Here is a 21,918-nt window from a genome sequence, read left to right on the forward strand (position 1 = left end):
TACAATATCATTGGAAGCCCATCACACACAGATTTCAGTGATGAGCCCAACCCTCTAGGCACTTTACATTAATCCAATGTTTTTGCAAAAGCAGATACATCCTGCAGTAAAATTCAAGCGTTAAAGGGACACTGAACCCAAAAATTTTGTTTTGTAATTCAGAAAGAGCATGCAATTTTAAGCAACTTTCTAATTTACTCCTATTATCAATTTTTCTTTGTTCTCTTGCTATCTTTATTTGAAAAATAAGGCATCTATGCTTTTTTTGAGTTCAGTACTCTGGACAGCAATTTTTTATTGGTGGATGAATTTATCCACCAATCAGCAAGGACAACCCAGGTTGTTCACCAAAAATGGGCCGGCATCTAAACTTACATTCTTGCATTTTAAATAAAGATACCAAGAGAATGAAGAAAATTTGATAATAGGAGTAAATTAGAAAGTTGCTTAAAATTTCATGCTCAATCTGAATCATGAAAGAAAAATTTTGGGTACAGTGTCCCTTTAAGAGTTCTTCCCCCTTGTACTCGGGAACTCATGTGCAGCTGTCTTTTTGTCTAAAGAAAATGCCACTGTTGTTTGTATGTGCTTCTTCTTAGCATTCACCTTGTAATAACATCTTGATTGCAGCACTCAACTCTTTCTTCTTACCATTAAAGGGGCAGTATACACCAATCTTCATTTAACTGCATATAAAAATCCAATATAAAATCTTCTAAAAACTTACTTAGAAGCTACAAGTTTAGCACTGTTGAAGATTAGCCTGGGACACAAACTGAAAGGGGCTGATAGCAGACCCCCCCTCCCTCCCTCCCCCTCTTGCTTGCATATGAAAAGACCCATTATACAAACAGAAAAAGTCTGAAGTCTGTATACATCAGTATGCATCTAAAACTTTGGGGCTTGGTTAGGAGACTGAAAATCAGCACAATGTTATTTAAAAATAAGCAAAACTATATATTTTTACAAAAAACACACCCAGATGAGCTATATAAATGGAACATCTAAAAAACATTTATGCAAAGAAAAATCTAGTGTCTAATGTCCCTTTAACTTTTTTGCTGCTTCTGTATGCCAGTCATGCTCTTTTAAGGGACAGCCTACTTAAATTGTTTTTGTTTAAAAATATAGATAACACCTTTAATACACATTTCCCAGCTTTGTAAAACCTACATTGTTATATTAATATACTTTATAACCTCTAAACTAGTAAATAGCTACCTGTTTCTAAGCCACTACAGGCTGCCTCTTATCTCAGTACATTTTATAAGCTTTTCACAGCCAGACACTGCTAGTTTAAGTGTGCCATATAGATAATATTGTGCTCATGAGTCAGCACTGATTGGCTAAAATGCAAGTCTGTCAAAAGAACTGAAATAAGGGGGCAGTCTGCAGAGGCTTAGATAACAAGTTTATAGAAAAAAGTTTCATTATTTATTTTGCCTTCTTGTTTGTAACAAGTTATAGCATTGCTGAAAACATTGTTGCAAAAACTGCCGTTATAGAGTTCTAAAAACAATCACACTCCCCTGAGATCGTATTAGCCTATCTAGGTGTACTCTTTAACAAATGATATCAAGTAAAAGCAATTTTAATAGTAGTAAATTAGAAAGTTGTTTAAATTGCACACTCTATCTAAACCATGAAGGTTTTATTTTGACTTTATTTTCCCTATGATGTCCATTTAGTTAACTAAACTGACATTAAATCTCCATAATCTTTTCCATTTGTCACCTGAGTCGCTTCAAGTTATCCAGTTAGCAGCAGTTCAAATTAATTGGCTATTGTCCTTTTATTCCCTGCCACATAATGCTTTTTTTTTTTGCTTTCTATAAACACCTAACCATTAAAGCTGTTTAAAAAAAAGAACAGTGTTTTCAAGTCATCCTAAACCATTTGGTGGCAGCGAGCCACCTCTCTCTGTATAACGTCATTTACTTTTAATCCTTGCCAGTAATGTCTTCATCTTTGGCATGTGGTTAAATGATATATTAGCCCTGAACAAATAGAGGCCGCTATAACTTTGTTTTATAAGCCAGTACAGAAATCTAGCTCATCCTTTTTCATTATTCCTACTGCTGCTTCCAATGTCAATTAAAAGTACATTAAAGTAATGTTATGCTCTTTGTTGCTACTAATGTATTACAGTTAAAAAAAAAAAAAGTTCTATGCTAAAATATATTATTATATACACTAGTGTTCAAAAGTTTGGGGTCACTTAAAATGGCATTGTTTTCAAAGAAAAACAATTTTGTCCATTAACATAATATCAAATTGATCAGAAATATAGTGTAGACATTGTTAATGTTGCAAATGACTATTGTACCTGGAAATGGAATATCTACATTCAAAGGCCCCCATCAGCAATCACCTGTCCTGTGTTCTAATAGCTAGTTGTGTTTGCTAATCCAAGTTTATCATTTAAAAAGGCTAACTGATTATTAGAAAAGCCTTTTGCACTTATGTTAGCCTAGCTGAAAATTGTTGTGCTGATTAAAGAAGCAATAAAACTGACCTTCATTAGACTAGTTGAGTATCTAGGGCATCAGCAATTGTGGGTTTGATTTCAGGCTCAAAAGGTCCAGAAACAAATAACTTTCTTCTGAAACTCATTAATCTATTCTTGTTCTGAGATATGAAGGCTATTGCATGCAAGAAATTGCCAAGAAACTGAATATTTTGTACAACGCTGAGTACTACTCCCTTAACAGAACAGCTGTTCACCTGCATTCAAATACAGCTCCAGTCTAAAGAGCTAGTGGTGGTTTGTATGGTGTGTCAGCTGCAATTATAGTGCCCCAGCCTCTCTGCAGTAGCACAGCAGATCTTCATATGCCCCTAATACAGTATTACCAGATGTGTTTTATTGTTTGCTGATACAGATATATTTAAAAAATGCTTGCTTTCAAGATCGATAAAAATCTTATTTTATAGTAGTGTACAATAAAATGTTCTACCATTTAATGTTTTCCCAATGAGCTATTTTAACTGCTGGATTGTATTTAATTGTTAACAAATAACACCATTACATTTAACTTGTATTTGAAAAAGCTGCTTTTCCTGATGAAACCTCCATATAAGCTAAAAATGACAGTACCACATTATTGGCTAAAGAAAATCTATGTAAATAAGAGGCAGCAGAAGAAATCAATCTCCCAATGGTCGGGGGAAGCCCTTTGTAAAGGTTGTTCCTGAATCAACTTTAAATACAACAATCTCTTATATACTGCTTGCCTAAGTATACAGTCCCTTTAGCCTTTTTTCTATGTAAACATATATTTGCAAAATATTTGATTACTGCTTTTTGATATGCATGAAAGAAAATATTTAGGCCCCTATATATGAAAGGCCTGTCAGCCATGATCCGACATTACGGTTCATGTCCGACAGATCTCGCTGAATGCGGAGAGCAATGCGCTCTCCGCATTCAGCATTGCACCAGCAGCTCTTGTGAATTGCTGGTGCAACGCCTCCCCCTGCAGATTCGCGTCTGCTAGCAGTGGGGTGTCACTAAACCCGATCATATTCGATCGCGTTGAATTGCAGTGATCACTGTCCGCCTCCTCAGAGCAGGCGAACAGGTTATGGAGCAGCGGTCTTTAGACCGCTGCTTCATAACTGGTGTTTCTGGCGAGTCTGAAGGCTAACCAGAAACACAGGGCTTCAAGCTCCGTACGGAGCTTGATAAATATGCCCCTTAATGTAATTTTCAGAAAAATAATGTTCAACAGCTTCTTCCTATAAACTACATCTTCGTTCCTTTACATCTCATTTTCACCTCTTTGTTAGGGCTCCAGTATTATACTCATATAAAGGTTCCTCTGCATTAGTTAAAAAAAACAAGAATATCTGTTTATCTTATCTATCTATCTATCTATCTATCTACCTATCTATCATCTATCTATCTATCTATCTATCTACCTATATGTCTGTCTGTATGTCAGTCTGTATCTATCTGTCTCTCTGCCTGTCTAATATTTACCTATCTAATCTATCTATCTGTCTGTCTGTATGCCTGTCTGTCTAATATTTATCTCTCTAATCTATCATCTGTCTGTCTCTGTCTGTCTAATATTTATTTCTCTAATATATCATCTATCTATCTATATTTCTGTCTGTCTCTCTATCTGTCTATCTGTCTGTTTGTCTTGGACTGTCTGTCTAATATTTATCTCTGTAATATATCTAGCTATCATCTATCTATCTATCTATCTATCTATCTATCTATCTATCTAATATCTATTCATCTATCTATCATCTATCTTTTTAGGGACTAATAATCAAAACTTAACCACACAGAATGTTAAAAACCACAGCGACACTCATAGCAAATTCTCTTAAAAAAGTTGTGAAATGCCTCCTATAGAAAGTTATGGAGTTTGCTAGAAAGGGACACTGTTGGGGAGAGCAAAGTTTTCAGGGCGCAGTGGGCGGGGCACACTTTAAAAAGTAAATACTGCAGCCAATACAAATCAGATGCTCTTGTTTCATTGTATATTATCTCACAATAGCCATATAACAATACATATGTTTTTTTCTATAAGTGCAGTAAGTGTTTTGAGTAATTTAACTCAATCTCGCCAGCTTTTAGTTTGAGAGAAAAAACAGAGAGACCTGTAGGGGGGTGGGGAATATTTAGAGAATAGGACAGACCTGGAGGAGAAATTTCAGCAACTGGAATACTTTTGTTCAGCCCACAAGCTTTTCAATAAGCAAAGTAATATACATTTAATATCCTACTACAAATATGAATCTCACAACGTTTTTTTGCATGTGCAGTGTAGTTTTATTATAATTTCTACTGTGTGTCTTTAATAGTTTTTTTTACAGCGTAATTTCAATATGAATTTTAATTTTACTAAAAAATACTATTTTTACAGGACAATTTTGTTACTATTTTAAAACGAGATTAAGCAAAACAATTGTTTACTGTGTACTTTTATTTCAATATCTCATTTATTTGTTTCATATGATTTTTAAATGATGTTTTTTTTTTGTGAGCCCTATTGTAATGTATGCATCACCTTCACATAGGTAAAAGCAGGGAACAGCCCTTTGTGAGACACACTGATCTTAAAGGGATACTAAACCCACATTTTTTTCTTTGATAATTCAGGTAGAGCAGGCAATTTTAAGCAACTTTCTAATTTACTTCTATTATCAGTTTTTCTTCATTCTCTTGCTGTCTTTATGTGAAAAGCAGAAATTTAAGCTTAGGAGCTGGCCCATTTTGGTTCAGCACCTGGGTTGTGCTTGTTGATTGGTGGATAAATGTAAGGAAAACAGAAAAATTCAGCACTGGTCCAAGGTAAGTGCTTGCTGCTAGGTCCAGACCCAAGGCCCATAAACACATGAAAATCCAAAAGACAATGTTTCGGACCTATCAGTCCTTAATCATGCATGTTTTAAGGACTGATGGGTCCAAATGTTGCACTTTATTTTGTTGTACTAAGCAATAAATACTATTGAACAGTGTTGTTGCCTGTTGGCTAAATGTAGCCACCAATCAACAAGTGCTACCTAGGGTTCTGAACCAAAAATGGGCAGGCTCCTAAGGTTAGATTCCTGCTTTTTTTATGTAAAGATAGCAAGAGAATGAAGAAAAATTGATAATAGGAGTAAATTAGAAAGTTGCTCAAAATTGCATGCTCTATCTGAAATCATGAAAAAAAAAAATTGGGCTTAGTGTTCTTTAAGGTAAAAACTGCCTTTAGAGAATTAAAACAAGGGCTTCATAGTACCAGTGAGATTTCTTAGAGAATCTCACAAGACCCGATAACTTTAGATCATCATGACCTATGAGATAGTCCACAAACCTTTTTTTTTACAAGCAACTACCCCACAAATCCCTTGCTTTTTAGTGGGGGTCCTTAATTATGTCATCACATGTTGCTGCCATTTTGCAATACAAAATTTTCTGTATCAGGACGCACTGAAAAGTCTGTCACACCAAACATGCCAGGAATTAATTATCCGCCAGTTGACCAAGTTCTAACAAAAAGAAAATCATGAAACTCAACGCCAATAACTGATTTTGCTCTTACATGTAGGTTTTGAGCTAATTAAATGTGAAGATCCTGGGACACCATTGTATGGCTACAAAGACAGGGATGAGGGACACTTTGCTGGAAGTTCTGTTACATTCAACTGTGACCCTGGCTACAGTCTACGAGGCAGTCGTGTCTTAGTGTGCCTGACTGGAGAGCGCAGAGTGTGGGACCAACCACTCCCCTTGTGTGTAGGTATGGAACCCTCCTTTCCTATATATTTACAAGGTACATGGAAATAGAATTTCCTGTACTAACAGTTTGCACAGGGATTCCCTCCCTCAGAGGTAATGGAAATTGATACAGTAAAAAAAAAATTGGATAAACAAAAACAACGTGCAGATGTAAACTGAGATTAAAGGATTACGTGGCTACAAAATGTTACTTTATAGAGTAGATTGACCACTTTTCTGGGTCCATAGTTTTATTGAAAATGTCTATATTATTTATTCTACTATTACATGTGTGCTTTCCTAATTTTATAAACTGTTTTGATTTTCAGCCGATTGTGGGGGTAATATCCATGGAGAGAAGGTTGGAAGAGTGTTATCACCAGGGTATCCAACACCTTATGACCACAACCTAAATTGCATTTGGGTAATAGAAGCAGATGCTGGATGCACCATTGGGTGAGTGAATCTCTGATTTTATCATTTCATGAGAAGTATTGTATTGATGTATATGTTGAAAAGACAAACTGTAGTATTTGTTGTTCAAATAGATGTGTACCTTGGAATAGGTCTGAAGAGCAAACAGATATTGTTGTTTTAAGTTTTGAAGTTGTACAATGGCACAAACCTTGTACTTTTAGAGAAGTGGAGTGGACCAAATACTAAGGGCAAGATTACAAGTCGTGCAGTATTTATTTTCGCATTATGGTCTTTTCCCAAGCAATTTTCATTGCCCTGATATTACAAGTCTTGAAAAATCACAATTGCACATGCACAATAGCCTTTTATACAACAATCCTTTCTGCGCTCGAAGAGCTGTAGTTAACAGTATTCTACAACAAAAAAGTTTCACAAAGCACTTCAAAAATACTTTACAAAGTACAATTACACTCATATTAACACTGTCTAATAAAATATATTTAAAAAAAAATTGCACATAAAAGTTATAAGGGCTAAAAGATACAAGATCTCGGGTGTTAGAAAAAAAAAGCAGACACAGGGATTTTACATTAGCATAGATACACATACATAGAGAAACATGGATTTATATGTATAGAGATTTTTTAGCTATGGAGATAATGAAAATATTTCACATTACAATCGTATGCACATTAAACAATATCTCAGATGGATTTTCAAAGATAAATTCACATATAGATCTAGAGATATCTAGACATATATATAATCATATACATATATCGTTTTATATATATATATATGTCCAAAAATCATCACATATATAGAGAAATATTTATTTAGAAACAAATAGAACATATTCCGTTAACAAAACATTTTTGAAATATGAAAAATTTGCATTTTCATGTACACTTTTCGAGAAGGAGAATACGTCATGGGCTTTGCACAACAGATTAAGGTGCTAGTTGTTTTGTTCCAATTTGTCTTCTCCGTTGACTTCTATGCGGGAATACGTGAACGTGCACGCAATATGGCTTTTTGGGCTACTCGGCTTAACACACACGCAAAATAAGATTTTTTTTTTCAACTTGTAATACCAGCGAAAGTGTGTAGGTACCAGACCTAAGAGTGAAAGTGGGTTAAATGCTTGCTTGACAGGAGATGACAACACGTCAGAGGTAAGTTAGAGATTAAAGGGGCACTAAGCACTGGGGGATTGTTACTCTAGCAATTCAGCTGTCACTAACTGATCTCAGCATAGGAGATGAGATAAGAAAACTGTTTTTTAAACATTGGGTAACCTAGATTTCAACAAACATACATTTTATACTCAAAGGATTAGAAAACTCAAAAAAAATCCATTGTGAATATGAAAGAGTGCCATTTTAACCTAGTAAAAAGATTTGTTGCTTTAAAAGTGCTAATTTATTAGTTTTTGTTTTGATTTGGAAGCTAACAGAAAGTGCATGTCTGTACAACTGGTCCTTAAAGGGACACTATACCCAAACATTTTCTTTCATGATTAAGGTAGAGAATATAATTTTAAACAACATTCCAATTTACTTCTATTACCTAATTTGCTTTATTCTTTAGATATACTTTAATGAAGAAATAGCAATGCACACAGTGAACCAATCACAGGAGGCATATATGTGCAGCTACCAATCAGCAGCTACTAAGCATATTTAGATATGCTTTTCAGCAAAGAATAGCAAGAGAATGAAGCAAAATAGATAATAGAAGTAAATTAGAAAGTTGATTATAATTGTATGCTTTTTCTAAATCATGAAAGAAAAAAAAAATGGGTTTCATGTCCCTTTAAAGACTGATTGCTCACGGGCTAATAAGCAGAATTCCCACTGCTTTATTGGGGACATTGACACCCCTCAAAAGCATATATGGAAAATGTTTAGTTTTGGGGTTTTTTTTTTTGTTTTGTTTTTTTACAACTAATATATGGATCAATCCCAATCTTTTAAAGAAATGTATTTAATGATTTTTCTACAAATTTCACTGTTAGGATTTTTGTAGATAAATCAGTAGATAAACTTTTCTAAAGGATTGTGATCAACTCCATAACTTTAAAACTACAAATGCATATTATTCTCAGCCTAATTTTTGCTTTGAATACATCTTTATATGTAGCATTTATTTACTGATTAGTGTCCCTTTAAATATATTTTTTATAATCATTATTAAAGGGACATGAAGCCCAAAATGTTTTTTTCATGATTCAGATAAAGCATACAATATTAAAAAAATTTCCAATTTACTTTCGTTTTCAAATTTGCTTAATTTGCTTGGTATCCTTGATTATATAAATTTGCTTAATTCTCTTGGTAATTCTCTTGCTTAATTCTCTTGGGTGACATAGCTCCCAGTAGTGCATTGCTGCTCCTGAGCCTACCTAGCTATGATTGTTAACAAAGTATACCAAGAGAACAAAAGAAGCTTTGTAGATATTACCAGCAATACTGAAAGTTGTTGAAAATTGCACGCTCTATCTGAATCATGAAAGTTTAATTTTGACTTCACTGTCCCTTTAAACTAATAAAGAGGGAGGCATTGCATTAACAGAATACAGATGGTAGGTGTGCAAATACCTGATCCTCTATAACAGGAGAAATGCAGCTAAGAGTTGGTGGAACCCGGGTTTCAATTCATTAGGTGCATGCAGTGTAACATTAGATCATTCATGTCAATATATACAGTAATTTGTTGAAGATTTCATGTCAATATTAAGGGATTAAAGTGTTTCCAATAATCTATTTTACCTACTGGAATTTATAAAATTGTTTACAAATAGTTTTTTTTCCCTTTATTTTGTCATTTGCTCTTGACTGTTTAAACCGCGACCTATATTGATAATTTAAGTACCTCAGTATTGGTTATATAAAAAAGCTATGTGCCCAAGAGACAGCAATAGATATTAGCCTCCCAATGGGGTCTAGGAGTGTTGCTGCAACTGTTTGGAGTATAATTAACTATTATTTGCTGCAAGAATTAGTTAATTGTCCCTTAAATCCACAATTATTGTGTAGATAATTTTTTTTATCTAAAATATTTTTGTTTTTACTTTTTTATCTTGAGTTTAAGAGGCCTACTTATCAAGCCGTCAACTTTCTTGCATTCAACGGCACCAATACGCTCGCCTAAGATCGCCTAACATCGCAGCCGCGGATCTGAATACGCTCTCCAAAGTTACCAAAAAAGCTGTCAAACAAAACGTGCACCAAGGGGCAATGAGCAGCGGACTGTTGTTAACTGACAGTCATCGATCTCGCTGCTCTTCGGCTTTTTCCCAGCTTTATTGGTATACTGTCACCAAACACCCCCATTATACTACACTGTTTTACCCCTATCCCACTGCTCCTGGACCCCGCCACAACTAAATAGAGTTATTAACCCCTAAACCGCCACTCCCAGAGCCCACCGATCCTGCCGTTCCCGGAGCCCACCGCCTCCTACATTATGTTATTAACCCCTAATCCGCCGCCACCTACACCGCCGCCACCTACATTATGTTATTAACCCCTAATCTGCCCCCTACACCGCCGCCACCTACATTATACTTATTAACCCCTAATCTGCTGTCCCCAACGTCGCCGCCACTATATTAAATTTATTAACCCCTAAACCTAAGTCTAACCCTAACGCCCCTAACTTAAATCTAATTTAAATAAATCTAAAGAAAATTCCTATCATTACCTAAATTATTCATATTTAAAACTAAATACTTACCTATAAAATAAACCCTAAGATAGCTACAATATAACTAATAGTTACATTGTATCTAGCTTAGGGTTTATTTTTATTTTACAGGCAAGTTTGTATTTATTTTAACTAGGTACAATAGTTACTAAATAGTTATTAACTATTTAATAACTACCTAGCTAAAATAAAGACAAATTTACCTGTAAAATAAAACCTAACCTAATTTACACTAACACCTAACACTACACTGCAATTAAATAAATTACATTAATTAAATACAATTAACTAAATTATATAAAATTATCTAAAGTACAAACCCCCCACTAAATTACAGAAAATAAAAAACAAATGATCAGATATTTAAACTAATTACACCTAATCTAATAGCCCTATAAAAAAAACAAAAAACCTTACCTTAACTAAACTACCAATAGCCCTTAAAAGGGCCTTTTGCGGGGCATTGCCCCAAAGTAATCAGAACTTTTTTTAACAGTAAAAAAAATACAAACAACCCCCCCCCAACAGTAAAACCCACCACCCACACAACCAACCCCCCCAAAAAAACTAACTAAAAAAACGTAAGCTCCCTATTGCCCTGAAAAGGGCATTTGGATGGGCATTGCCCTTAAAAGGGCAGTTAGCTCTTTTGTGGCCCAAAGCCCTAATCTAAAAATATAACCCACCCAATACACCCTTAAAAAAACCTAACACTAACCCCCTGAAGATCGACTTACCGGGAGACGTCTTCATCCAAGCCAGGCGAACTGGTCCTCCAGACGGGCAGAAGTCTTCATCCAAGCCGGGCAAAGTGGTCCTCCAGACGGGCAGAAGTGGTCCTCCAGACGGCAGAAGTCTTCATCCAGATGGCATTTTCTATCTTCATCCATCCGGCAGGCGTAGTGGGTCCATCTTCAAGACATCCGACATGGAGCATCCTCTTTTGCCGACGACTAACCGATGAATGAACGTTCCTTTAAGTGACATCATCCAAGATGGCGTCCCTTAGATTCCGATCGGAATTAAGGTAGAAAAAATCCTATTGGCTGATGGAATCAGTCAATAGGATTGAAGTTCCATTGATTCCTATGGCATCCGCCGCCTCCACCTGATCGGATTGGATCAGCCAATCGGATTGAACTTGAATCTGATTGGCTGATTCAATCATCCAATCAGATTTTTCTACCTTAATTCCGAATGGCTGATAGAATCCTATCAGCCAATCGAAATTCGAGGGACGCCATCTTGGATGACGTCATTTAAAGGAACCTTCATTCGGCGAGAGGCGTCGGTTGAAAAGGATGGATCCGCGTCGGCTGGGAAGAAGATGGCTCCGCTCCGGATGGATGAAGATAGAAGATGCCGCTTGGATGAAGATGTCTGCCGGTCCGGATGTCCTCTTCTGCCTGGATAGGATGAAGAATTCTGCTGGTCTGGATGTCCTCTTCTGCCCCATCGGATGAAGACTTCGGCCCGGCTGGGTGAAGACGACTCAAGGTAGGGAGATCTTCAGGAGGGTAGTGTTAGGTTTATTTAAGGGGGGTTTGGGTGGGTTAGAGTAGGGGGTATGTGGGTGGTGGGTTTTAATGTTGGGGGGGTGTATTTTTTTTTACAGGCAAAAGAGCTGATTTCTTTGGGGCATGCCCCGCACAAAGCCCTTTTAAGGGCTGGTAAAAGAGCTGATTACTTGGTAATGTAGAATAGGGTAGGGACTTTTATTATTTTTTTTAATTATTTTTTTTATTAGGGGGCTTAGATTAGGTGTAATTAGTTTAAAATTCTTGTAATATTTTTTTATTTTCTGTAATTTAGTGTGTTTTTTTTTTGTAATTTAGTTTAGTTTAATTGTATTTAATTGTAGGTGTTGGTAGTTAATTTATTTAATTAATTTAATGATAGTGTAGTGTTAGGTTTAATTGTAACTTAGGTTAGGATTTATTTTACAGGTAATTTTGTAATTATTTTAACTAGGTAGCTATTAAATAGCTAATAACTATTTAATAGCTATTGTACCTAGTTAAAATAAATACAAAGTTGCCTGTAAAATAAATATAAATCCTAAAATAGCTACAATATAATTATTTGTTATATTGTAGCTATATTAGGGTTTATTTTACAGGTAAGTATTTAGTTTTAAATAGGAATACTTTAGTTAATAAGAGTTAATTTATTTCGTTAGATTAAAATTATATTTTACTTAGGGCGGTGTTAGGGTTAGGGTTAGCTTTAGGGATTAATACATTTATTATAGTAGCGGCGAGGTCCGTTCGGCAGATTAGGGGTTAATACTTGAAGATAGGTGGCGGCGACGTTGGGGGGGCAGATTAGGGGTTAATAAATATTATGTAGGTGTCGGCGATGTTGGGGGCAGCAGATTAGGGGTTCATAGGGATAATGTAGGTTGCGGCGGTATCCGGAGCAGAAGATTAGGGGTTAATACTAAAATGCAGGTGTCAGCGATAGCGGGGGTGGCAGATTAGGGGTTAATAAGTGTAAGATTAGGGGTGTTTAGACTTGGGGTTCATGTTAGGGTGTTAGGTGCAGACTTAGAAAGTGTTTCCCCATAGGAAACAATGGGGCTGCGTTGGGAGCTTAACGTTGCTTTTTTGCAGGTGTTAGGTTTTTTTTTCATCCCAAACTGCCCCATTGTTTCCTATGGGGGAATCGTGCACGAGCACATTTTGCCAGCTTACCGCTACTGTAAGCAAAGCTGGTATTGAGGGTTGAAGTGGCGTTAAATTCGGCTCAACGCACCCTTTTTGGAGCCTAACGCAGCCCTTCAGACAACTCTAAATACCGGCGTTGTTTGGAAGCAGCGGTAGGAAAAAAAGCTGCGTTAGCTACGCGGGTCTTTACCAACAAAACTCTAAATCTAGGCGATTGATAGAAAAACTTATTTTCAATTTCAGTGATACAATTTGTAATGATTCAAGTTAAAAGGATAGGAAAGTCAAAATTAAACTTGCATGATTCAGATAGAGCATGTCATTTTTAGAAACTTTTAAATTCACTCCTATTTTCAAATTTGCTTTGTTCTCTTGGGATCCCTTGTTGAAAAAGCGAATGCACATAACCTACACTAGTGGGCGCTAGCTGCTGATTGGTGCCTGCACACATTTGTGATTGGCTAACTAGATGTGTTTAACTAGCTGCCAATGTTCATTCAGCAAAGGATAACAGGATAATGAAGCAAATTTTAAATTGAAGTAAATTGGAAAGCTGATTAAAATTGTATGTTCTATTTGAATTGCGAAAGAAAGTTTGGGGTTTCCTGTCCCTTTAAGCATTTTATATTGTATGCAGGTCTCTGAAGTAAAAGGTTTTTTTTTTTTATTAGACTGAAATGACCAACCACTTATAGCTTAATCAATTAGATTAATCTGGCAACACCACCAAATTTACTGATTAAACTTTTGAAAGTCTTACAGATTAGAAATAAATTTGTATATCTGCATTTTAACAATTTTTCATGTTAAAGTACTGTTACAAATCACCTATCATTATTATATTGTAAAGTAAGCTAACACAACATTGGATTCACGATTTAAGCAAGGAGTATGCAAAATTGTCAGATATGTAATTTTGACTTTTAGTTACAAAAACAAATTGTAGAGTGGACACAGAGGCCTCTATTTATCAAGCTGTCTACTTACCTGCATTCATCGGCCCCAATATGCTCGCCTAAGTTCGCCTAACATCGCTGCCGCGGACCTGAATACATTTATGAAGAAAGCTGTCAAAAAGCCGCGCACCAAGTACGGAGCAATGAGCTGCGGACTGTTGTTAACTAACAGTCATCGATCTTGCTGCTCTTCGGCTTATTCGCAGTTTTCTTGCTATACTGTCACTAAGCACCTACACTATACTATACAGTTTTACCCCCTAAACCGCCGCTCCGGGAGCCCCCCACAACTAAAAATAGTTATTAACCCCTAAACAGCCGCTCCCGGACCCCGCCGCAACTAAATAAAATGTTTAACCCCTAAACCGCCGCTCCCGGAGCCCACCGCCACCTACATTACATTTATTAACCCCTAATCTGCCCCCCTACACCGCCGCCACTATAATAAATATATTGACCCCTAAACCTAAGTTTAACCCTAACCCTAACACACCCCTAACTTAAATATTATTTAAATAAATCTAAATAAATATTACTATTATTAACTAAATTATTCCTATTTAAAACTAAATACTTACCTATAAAATAAACCCTAAGCTAGCTACAATATAACTAATAGTTACATTGTATCTAGCTTAGGGTTTATTTTTATTTTACAGGCAACTTTGTATTTATTTTAACTAGGTACAAAAGTTATTAACTATTTAATAACTACCTAGCTAAAATACATACAAAAGTACCTGTAAAATAAATCCTAACCTAAGTTACAATTACACTTAACATTACACTATCATTAAATTAATTCCCTAAACTACCTACAATTACTTACAATTAAATTAAATAAACTAAAGTACAAAAAACAACAAACACTAATTACACCTAATCTAAGCCCCCTAATAAAATAAAAAAGCCCCCAAAATAATAATAAAGCCCTACCCTACAGTAAATTACAAATAGCCCTTAAAAGGGCCTTTCGCGGGGCATTGCCCCAAAGTAATCAGCTCTTTTACCTGTAAAAAAAAATACAATACCCCCAACATTAAAACCCACCACCCACACACCCAACCCTACTCTAAAACCCACCCAAACCCCCCTTAAAAAAAAACTAACACTAACCGCCTGAAGATCACCCTACCTTGAGCCGTTTTCACCGAGCCGGGCGCCAGTGGTCCTCCAGAGGGTCCGAAGTCTACATCCTATCCGGGCAGAAGAGGACATCCAGACCGGCAGAAGTCTTCATCCAGGCGGCATCTTCTGTCTTCATCCTTCCGGAGCAGAGCGGGTCCATCTTCAAGACATCCAACGCAGAGCATCCTCTTCATCCGACGGCCGACGACTGAATGACTGGTCCTTTAAATGACGTCATCCAATAGAATTCTATCAGCCAATTGGAATTAAGGTAGGAAAAATCCTATTGGCGATGCAATCAGCCAATCGGATTGAAGTTCAATCCGATTGGCTGATCCAATCTGCCAATAGGATTGACCTCGCATTCTATTGGCTGTTCCAATCAGCCAATAGAATTGCAGAGCGTACCTGCTAGTTATTTTGTGCCGAACTTGCGTTCTGATCATCTGTAGTGATGTAACCATCGATCTGTGTTGGACTGAGTTCGGCAGATCGTATGTTACGTCACAATATTCTACTTTTGCCGGTCTCTAACTTTGATAAGTAAGGCGAATCAGGCTCGCCACAAATACGCTGCGGAATTCCAGCGTATTTGTGGTTGACAGCTTGATAAATCGAGGCCAGAGTGTGTTGTAGTATTACCAGAGATGGCTCAACCATGGGACAAAGTGGGTACAATGGACCCATGCAGCACTTGACAAGGGGCAGCACTTCAGTGACTGAGTCAGTCACTGTCAGACTAGTCCTCTCCTGTGTCTCAGTAGGGGAAGTCACAGGCTCACAGCAGCATAATATCACTATGCCCGAAGACACAGAACAGGTCTGGGGTGACATTCAAGGTGAGACAAGTGCATCTCTTCCGTAACTTTCTTCCCACTTACTGTGCAATTGTACATAAGCATTGGTTGCATGCAGGTAGGCAGGCTTAGTAAGGTTAGCGGCCAGCCTAGTAGGTTGATATGCTAATCGGTAATGTTTTACTGCTGGGGGGGGGCATCATTACATTCTCGGACCCAGGCAGCACATTATCCTGAGCCGACCCTGAACGTTACAAGTTGATGGTTAAATATTTTAACCAAAACATCTTAACATGAGCACCCTATTCTTTTAATAGATAGCGCAGGGAGCACTACACTATTAGCGTGCTCATTGTGCTCGTATTACAAAGGGTTATGCTAGTTGAACAGTACTTCTGTTTCTAAATCTACATAAAAAAAGCTTTTAGGAGTTAAATTACTGAAATGAAAATCTTTCATTCCCTAAGAATTGCTTTGTTTGTCAGATAATACATTTCCCAACAGATTATTCTATTTCCTCCTCTGTTCATTTTTATTTCCTCCTCTGGGTTTGGGAAACACTGGTCTAGATTAGAACATGCTAACATCTGCATGTCGTATATCACACGTGCACAAAACCTTCAGGATATGGCTCGAGTGCTAAACCATTGATGCACTAAGCCAGAGTGTGTTAAGCCAATGGTGAGCAAGTAGCAGAGTTCTTCATGCAGTTTGGTGCTATATTATTAATAATGGTTTACTTGCTAAATTTTACAGCAACTTATTGGATTGTGCTCAAGTGCAATAGTTTCTTGTGCCCAAGATACTCAATAAAAAACATGAGCCTCTTTATATGATCCTCTTAAAAACAAAATAATTAAAAGCACAAATTCAGCAAAGGCTTAGATTACAAGTGCTATTGTGCATTAATATTGATTGAGCGCAATCAATAACGCTACTATTTTTGCACTTGAGCAATAGTCTAGATCAGTGTTTCCCAACTCCAATCCTCAGGACCCTTAAAAGGCCACATATTTATTATATCTTAACTAGAGCATAGGTGAAATGATCAGCTAATGGGTGAACTGGTTATTTCACCTGTGCTCTAGTTAAGATATAATAAAAATGTGGCCTTTTAAGGGTCCTGAGGACTGGAGTTGGGAAACACTGGTCTAGACTATCGATCGAGTGCAAAAATAGTAGCGTTATTGATTGCGCTCAATCAATATTAATGCACAATAGCACTTGTAATCTAAGCATTTGCTGAATTTGTGTTTTTAATTATTTTGTTTTTAAGAGGATCATATTAAGAGGCTCATGTTTTTTATTGAGTATCTTGGGCACAAGAAACTATTTAGGCCTCTATTTATCAAAGTCTGGCGGACCTGATCCGACAGTGTGGATCAGGTCCGCCAGACCTTGCTGAATATGGAGAGCAATACGCTCTCCATATTCAGCATTGCACCAGCAGCTCACAAGAGCTGCTGGTGCAACGCCGCCCCCTGCAGAATCGCGGCCAATCGGCTGCCAGCAGGGAGGTGTCAATCAACCTGATCGTACTCGATCGGGTTGAATTGCGGCGGTCTGTCCGCCTGCTCAGAGCAGGTGGACAGGATATGGAGCAGCGGTCTTTAGACCGCTGCTTCATAACTGGTGTTTCTGGCGAGCCTGCAGGCTCGCCAGAAACACGGGGCCTCAAGCTCTATCCGGTGCTTGATAGATATGCCCCTTAGTCTTAAGTCTGTTATGCTAGTTGAACAGTACTTCTGTTTCTAAATCTACATAAAAAAAGCTTTTAGGGGTTAAATTACTGAAATGAAAATCTTTCATTCCCCAAGAATTGCTTTGTTTGTCAGATAATACATTTCCTAACAGATTATTATATTTCCTCCTCTGTTCGTCATGCACAGTTTACGCCTTGTGAAAAATAATGTGTGCCTGATTTAAAATTCGATTGTTCAATTTCTTTCTGCCAATTTCTTCACACAATTGGCAGAGGATTCCCTGTGCTCTTGAACTAAATCCTTTATCAGAAGATTTAGGCAGAAAATAAGGGAATGCACAGCTAATATTGCTACTCTTTCAAAGATAGACAATAAAACAAGTACAGATTGCTGCTGGTCTCTCAGGTTAGAGTTATTGGTTATAAATTTAATATTACTGAATAAAACTAGTTTGTGTTGGTTAGCTTTAAATTTGAGGTGCACTGAACTACATTCATTAAAAATAAAAAATATTCAGTTAGACAAAACTCTTGAAGAACACCCAGAATAGACAGCAGAGATAGGCTAATTAATCAGCAAGTACACGCAAGATGTCTGTGTCCTAACTCTGATGTCTTCTCTCCTGACTGAGATGTCCTCTTGTCTCTGTCTCCTTACTAGACACATGGGGGCCGATTTATCAAATGCCGGGTGGACATGATTCGCTGCAGCGAATCATGTCCGCCCGGCATCGCTAAATGCAGACAACATATGCTGTCGGTATTAAACATTGCACAAGCATTTCTTGTGAAATGCTTGTACAATACCGCCCCCTGCACATTCACGGTCAATCAGCCTCTAGCAGGGGGTGTCAATCCTCCCGATCATATCTGATCGGGATGATTGCAGTCCGCCACTTTAGAGGTGGTAGATGAGTTAAGGAGCAGCGGTCTTATGAAACATCAGGGGTAGATTGCAGCATCCGCTGCTTAGTAAATCTACCCCATGCAGTCAACTTTACAATAATGTAAAAATCAGCTAAATATGTGTTTGTTGTTACTTTTGTCTGAAAAACTATAAACAAACAGTCCCTTTAACGAAAAATAATAAATTAATAATAAATTAATATTACAAAAATATTTTGCTGACTCATTGACACTGAAGATGGCAAAGACCTTTCTGCAGGTCCAAAGTTCAAATTGACACTATTCAATAATAATTTAGCTATGTCTTTGTGAATTGATTGATTCAGATGTCAGCCAACAACCTTTGCTCTGAAGTTCCCCAATGAATTTCCAGATGACCCTAGAAGTAAATATTGGAATTTGTTTGTGAAGAATATTTTGTTTGAAGATTATTTTTTTGGCTGTGCACATCTACTCCTTACTGTGGTTTGCTGTCTGGTTACATTTGAGAAGAATTCACATAACATCCAGGCTCTCTCTTATGAATCTCCCACCCTACAGTAATTCACTCATTCCTAAGATTCTTCATGTCAATATTCCTTTCCAGATCTTTTAAAGAGGCTTATACAGTCCTTTTTCACCATGTGACCCACCCCAGAGGAAGTAGGTAGGGCCTTTGTTTGTTGCATGTTCATGAACACACATCTTGGAAAGCCCCTTGTTTATCTCGTTTTCTTGGCTGTGGTCTATTTAAGACCAGACTTAAGTGGTACTGGGCACTATTGTAGCTGTAAACAATATCTTTATAGCTGTGCATTATAAGCAATATTAAATACAGTAGAATATGTTATGTTAAATTTCAAAGAGCTCTTTTATTTCACTGTCGCCTATATGACATAACAGCCATCAGCCAATCAGAGACTCATATGCGTTTGAACTCTTGCACATGATCAGTAGACAACCAAAAAAGTTGTATTTGAGGTGTAAATTAAACAATTGCAACCAATCTTTATAGATATTGGGAACTGAAAACTTTGTACCATCTATTGTGTGGGGATGCTCAATAGTACATGATGCCTCAGAAAGTGGGCACATAAAGACCATCCACAAACTCCTCCTAGAATGAGCAGCTGATATTTTACAATTGTTAATTTTCACTAGCTCTTTCACAGACAAAAGCTTCTGTCATACTCCAACAACACTAAAAAAAGTGTTGCAAACACTGCTGCTATAAAGTGTTCAAAACGTGTGTGTTCCTGAAGATATTTAGATATGCTTTCAGCAAACAATACACAATAACAAAATGCCTCTGACATTAATACCTCTCAAATGTGAGATTTTACCTCTGAGAACATGACAAAATTGTTACCTGTCTTGTTATTATCTTAATTTTGTTATATAAGTTTAGAAGTTTTAAAAAATGTGCGGATTAAAAAGAATGACAATTGTATGGGTCTAGAGATTACATCACAGGTTGATTTACTCTGTTTAATAGTGTTTAGTGATGCTAATTGGTGCCATTAACCATTTGTGCTCTAAAATCATACAGGGAGTGCAGAATTATTAGGCAAGTTGTATTTTTGAGGATTAATTTTATTATTGAACAACAACCATGTTCTCAATGAACCCAAAAAACTCATTAATATCAAAGCTGAATAGTTTTGGAAGTAGTTTTTAGTTTGTTTTTAGTTATAGCTATTTTAAGGTGATATCTGTGTGTGCAGGTGACTATTACTGTGCATAATTATTAGGCAACTTAACAAAAAACAAATATATACCCATTTCAATTATTTATTTTTACCAGTGAAACCAATATAACATCTCAACATTCACAAATATACATTTCTGACATTCAAAAACAAAACAAAAACAAATCAGTGACCAATATAGCCACCTTTCTTTGCAAGGACACTCAAAAGCCTGCCATCCATGGATTCTGTCAGTGTTTTGATCTGTTCACCATCAACATTGCGTGCAGCAGCAACCACAGCCTCCCAGACACTGTTCAGAGAGGTGTACTGTTTTCCCTCCTTATAAATCTCACATTTGATGATGGACCACAGGTTCTCAATGGGGTTCAGATCAGGTGAACAAGGAGGCCATGTCATTAGATTTTCTTCTTTTATACCCTTTCTTGCCAGCCACGCTGTGGAGTACTTGGACGCGTGTGATGGAGCATTGTCCTGCATGAAAATCATGTTTTTCTTGAAGGATGCAGATTTCTTCCTGTACCACTGCTTGAAGAAGGTGTCTTCCATAAACTGGCAGTAGGACTGGGAGTTGAGCTTGACTCCATTCTCAACCCGAAAAGGCCCCACAAGCTCATCTTTGTTGATACCAGCCCAAACCAGTACTCCACCTCCACCTTGCTGGCGTCTGAGTCGGACTGGAGCTCTCTGCCCTTTACCAATCCAGCCACGGGCCCATCCATCTGGCCCACCAAGACTCACTCTCATTTCATCAGTCCATAAAACCTTTGAAAAATCAGTCTTGAGATATTTCTTGGCCCAGTCTTGACGTTTCAGCTTGTGTGTCTTGTTCAGTGGTGGTCGTCTTTCAGCCTTTCTTACTTTGGCCATGTCTCTGAGTATTGCACACTTTGTGCTTTTGGGCACTCCAGTGATATTGCAGCTCTGAAATATGGCCAAACTGGTGGCAAGTGGCATCTTGGCAGCTGCACGCTTGACTTTTCTCAGTTCATGGGCAGTTATTTTGCGCCTTGGTTTTTCCACACGCTTCTTGCGACCCTGTTGACTATTTTGAATGAAACGCTTGATTGTTCGATGATCACGCTTCAGAAGCTTTGCAATTTTAAGAGTGCTGCATCCCTCTGCAAGATATCTCACTATTTTTGACTTTTCTGAGCCTGTCAAGTCCTTCTTTTGACCCATTTTGCCAAAGGAAAGGAAGTTGCCTAATAATTATGCACACCTGATATAGGGTGTTGATGTCTTTAGACCACACCCCTTCTCATTACAGAGATGCACATCACCTAATATGCTTAATTGGTAGTAGGCTTTCGGGCCTATACAGCTTGGAGTAAGACAACATGCATAAAGAGGATGATGTGGTCAAAATACTCATTTGCCTAATAATTCTGCACTCCCTGTAGAGATGTGTGTATGTCTCACTAAGGGATTTAAACAGCTCTAGTATCATAGAGGGCATGTGTGTTTGTTGGGTTATCAATTTCACTATTTTTTTATATTGTACTTTATAATACTTTTTTTTATAACTTTTTTATTTTATCAGCAGAAAGGGTTTGTATTTATATTTGATCATCCTAACATCATCCAATATGGTGATGGTTAATGTAATTAATTTTTGCCCATGTGCAATACTAGTTAATTTTTGTGGTTCTCATTAATAATTTGAAAAATGTTGTTCTGTCTATTTCAAGTTATTTTACAAGTGACCTTGTAGATGTGTTGTTAATTAT

General features: G+C 37.1%; 1 protein-coding gene across 1 annotated transcript in view; it reads left to right on the forward strand.

The window, feature by feature from the left end:
- Window positions 1-21,918, forward strand: part of LOC128652451 (CUB and sushi domain-containing protein 2-like) — a 1,617,569-nt gene that overhangs the window by 1,213,101 nt on the left and 382,550 nt on the right. The window contains 2 exon segments of the mRNA XM_053705390.1: window positions 6,051-6,242; window positions 6,550-6,676. Coding sequence (XP_053561365.1) covers window positions 6,051-6,242; window positions 6,550-6,676 — 319 coding nt within the window.

This window comes from Bombina bombina, chromosome 3 (assembly GCF_027579735.1).
Source record: "Bombina bombina isolate aBomBom1 chromosome 3, aBomBom1.pri, whole genome shotgun sequence".
In the NCBI taxonomy this organism is placed as follows: domain Eukaryota; kingdom Metazoa; phylum Chordata; class Amphibia; order Anura; family Bombinatoridae; genus Bombina; species Bombina bombina.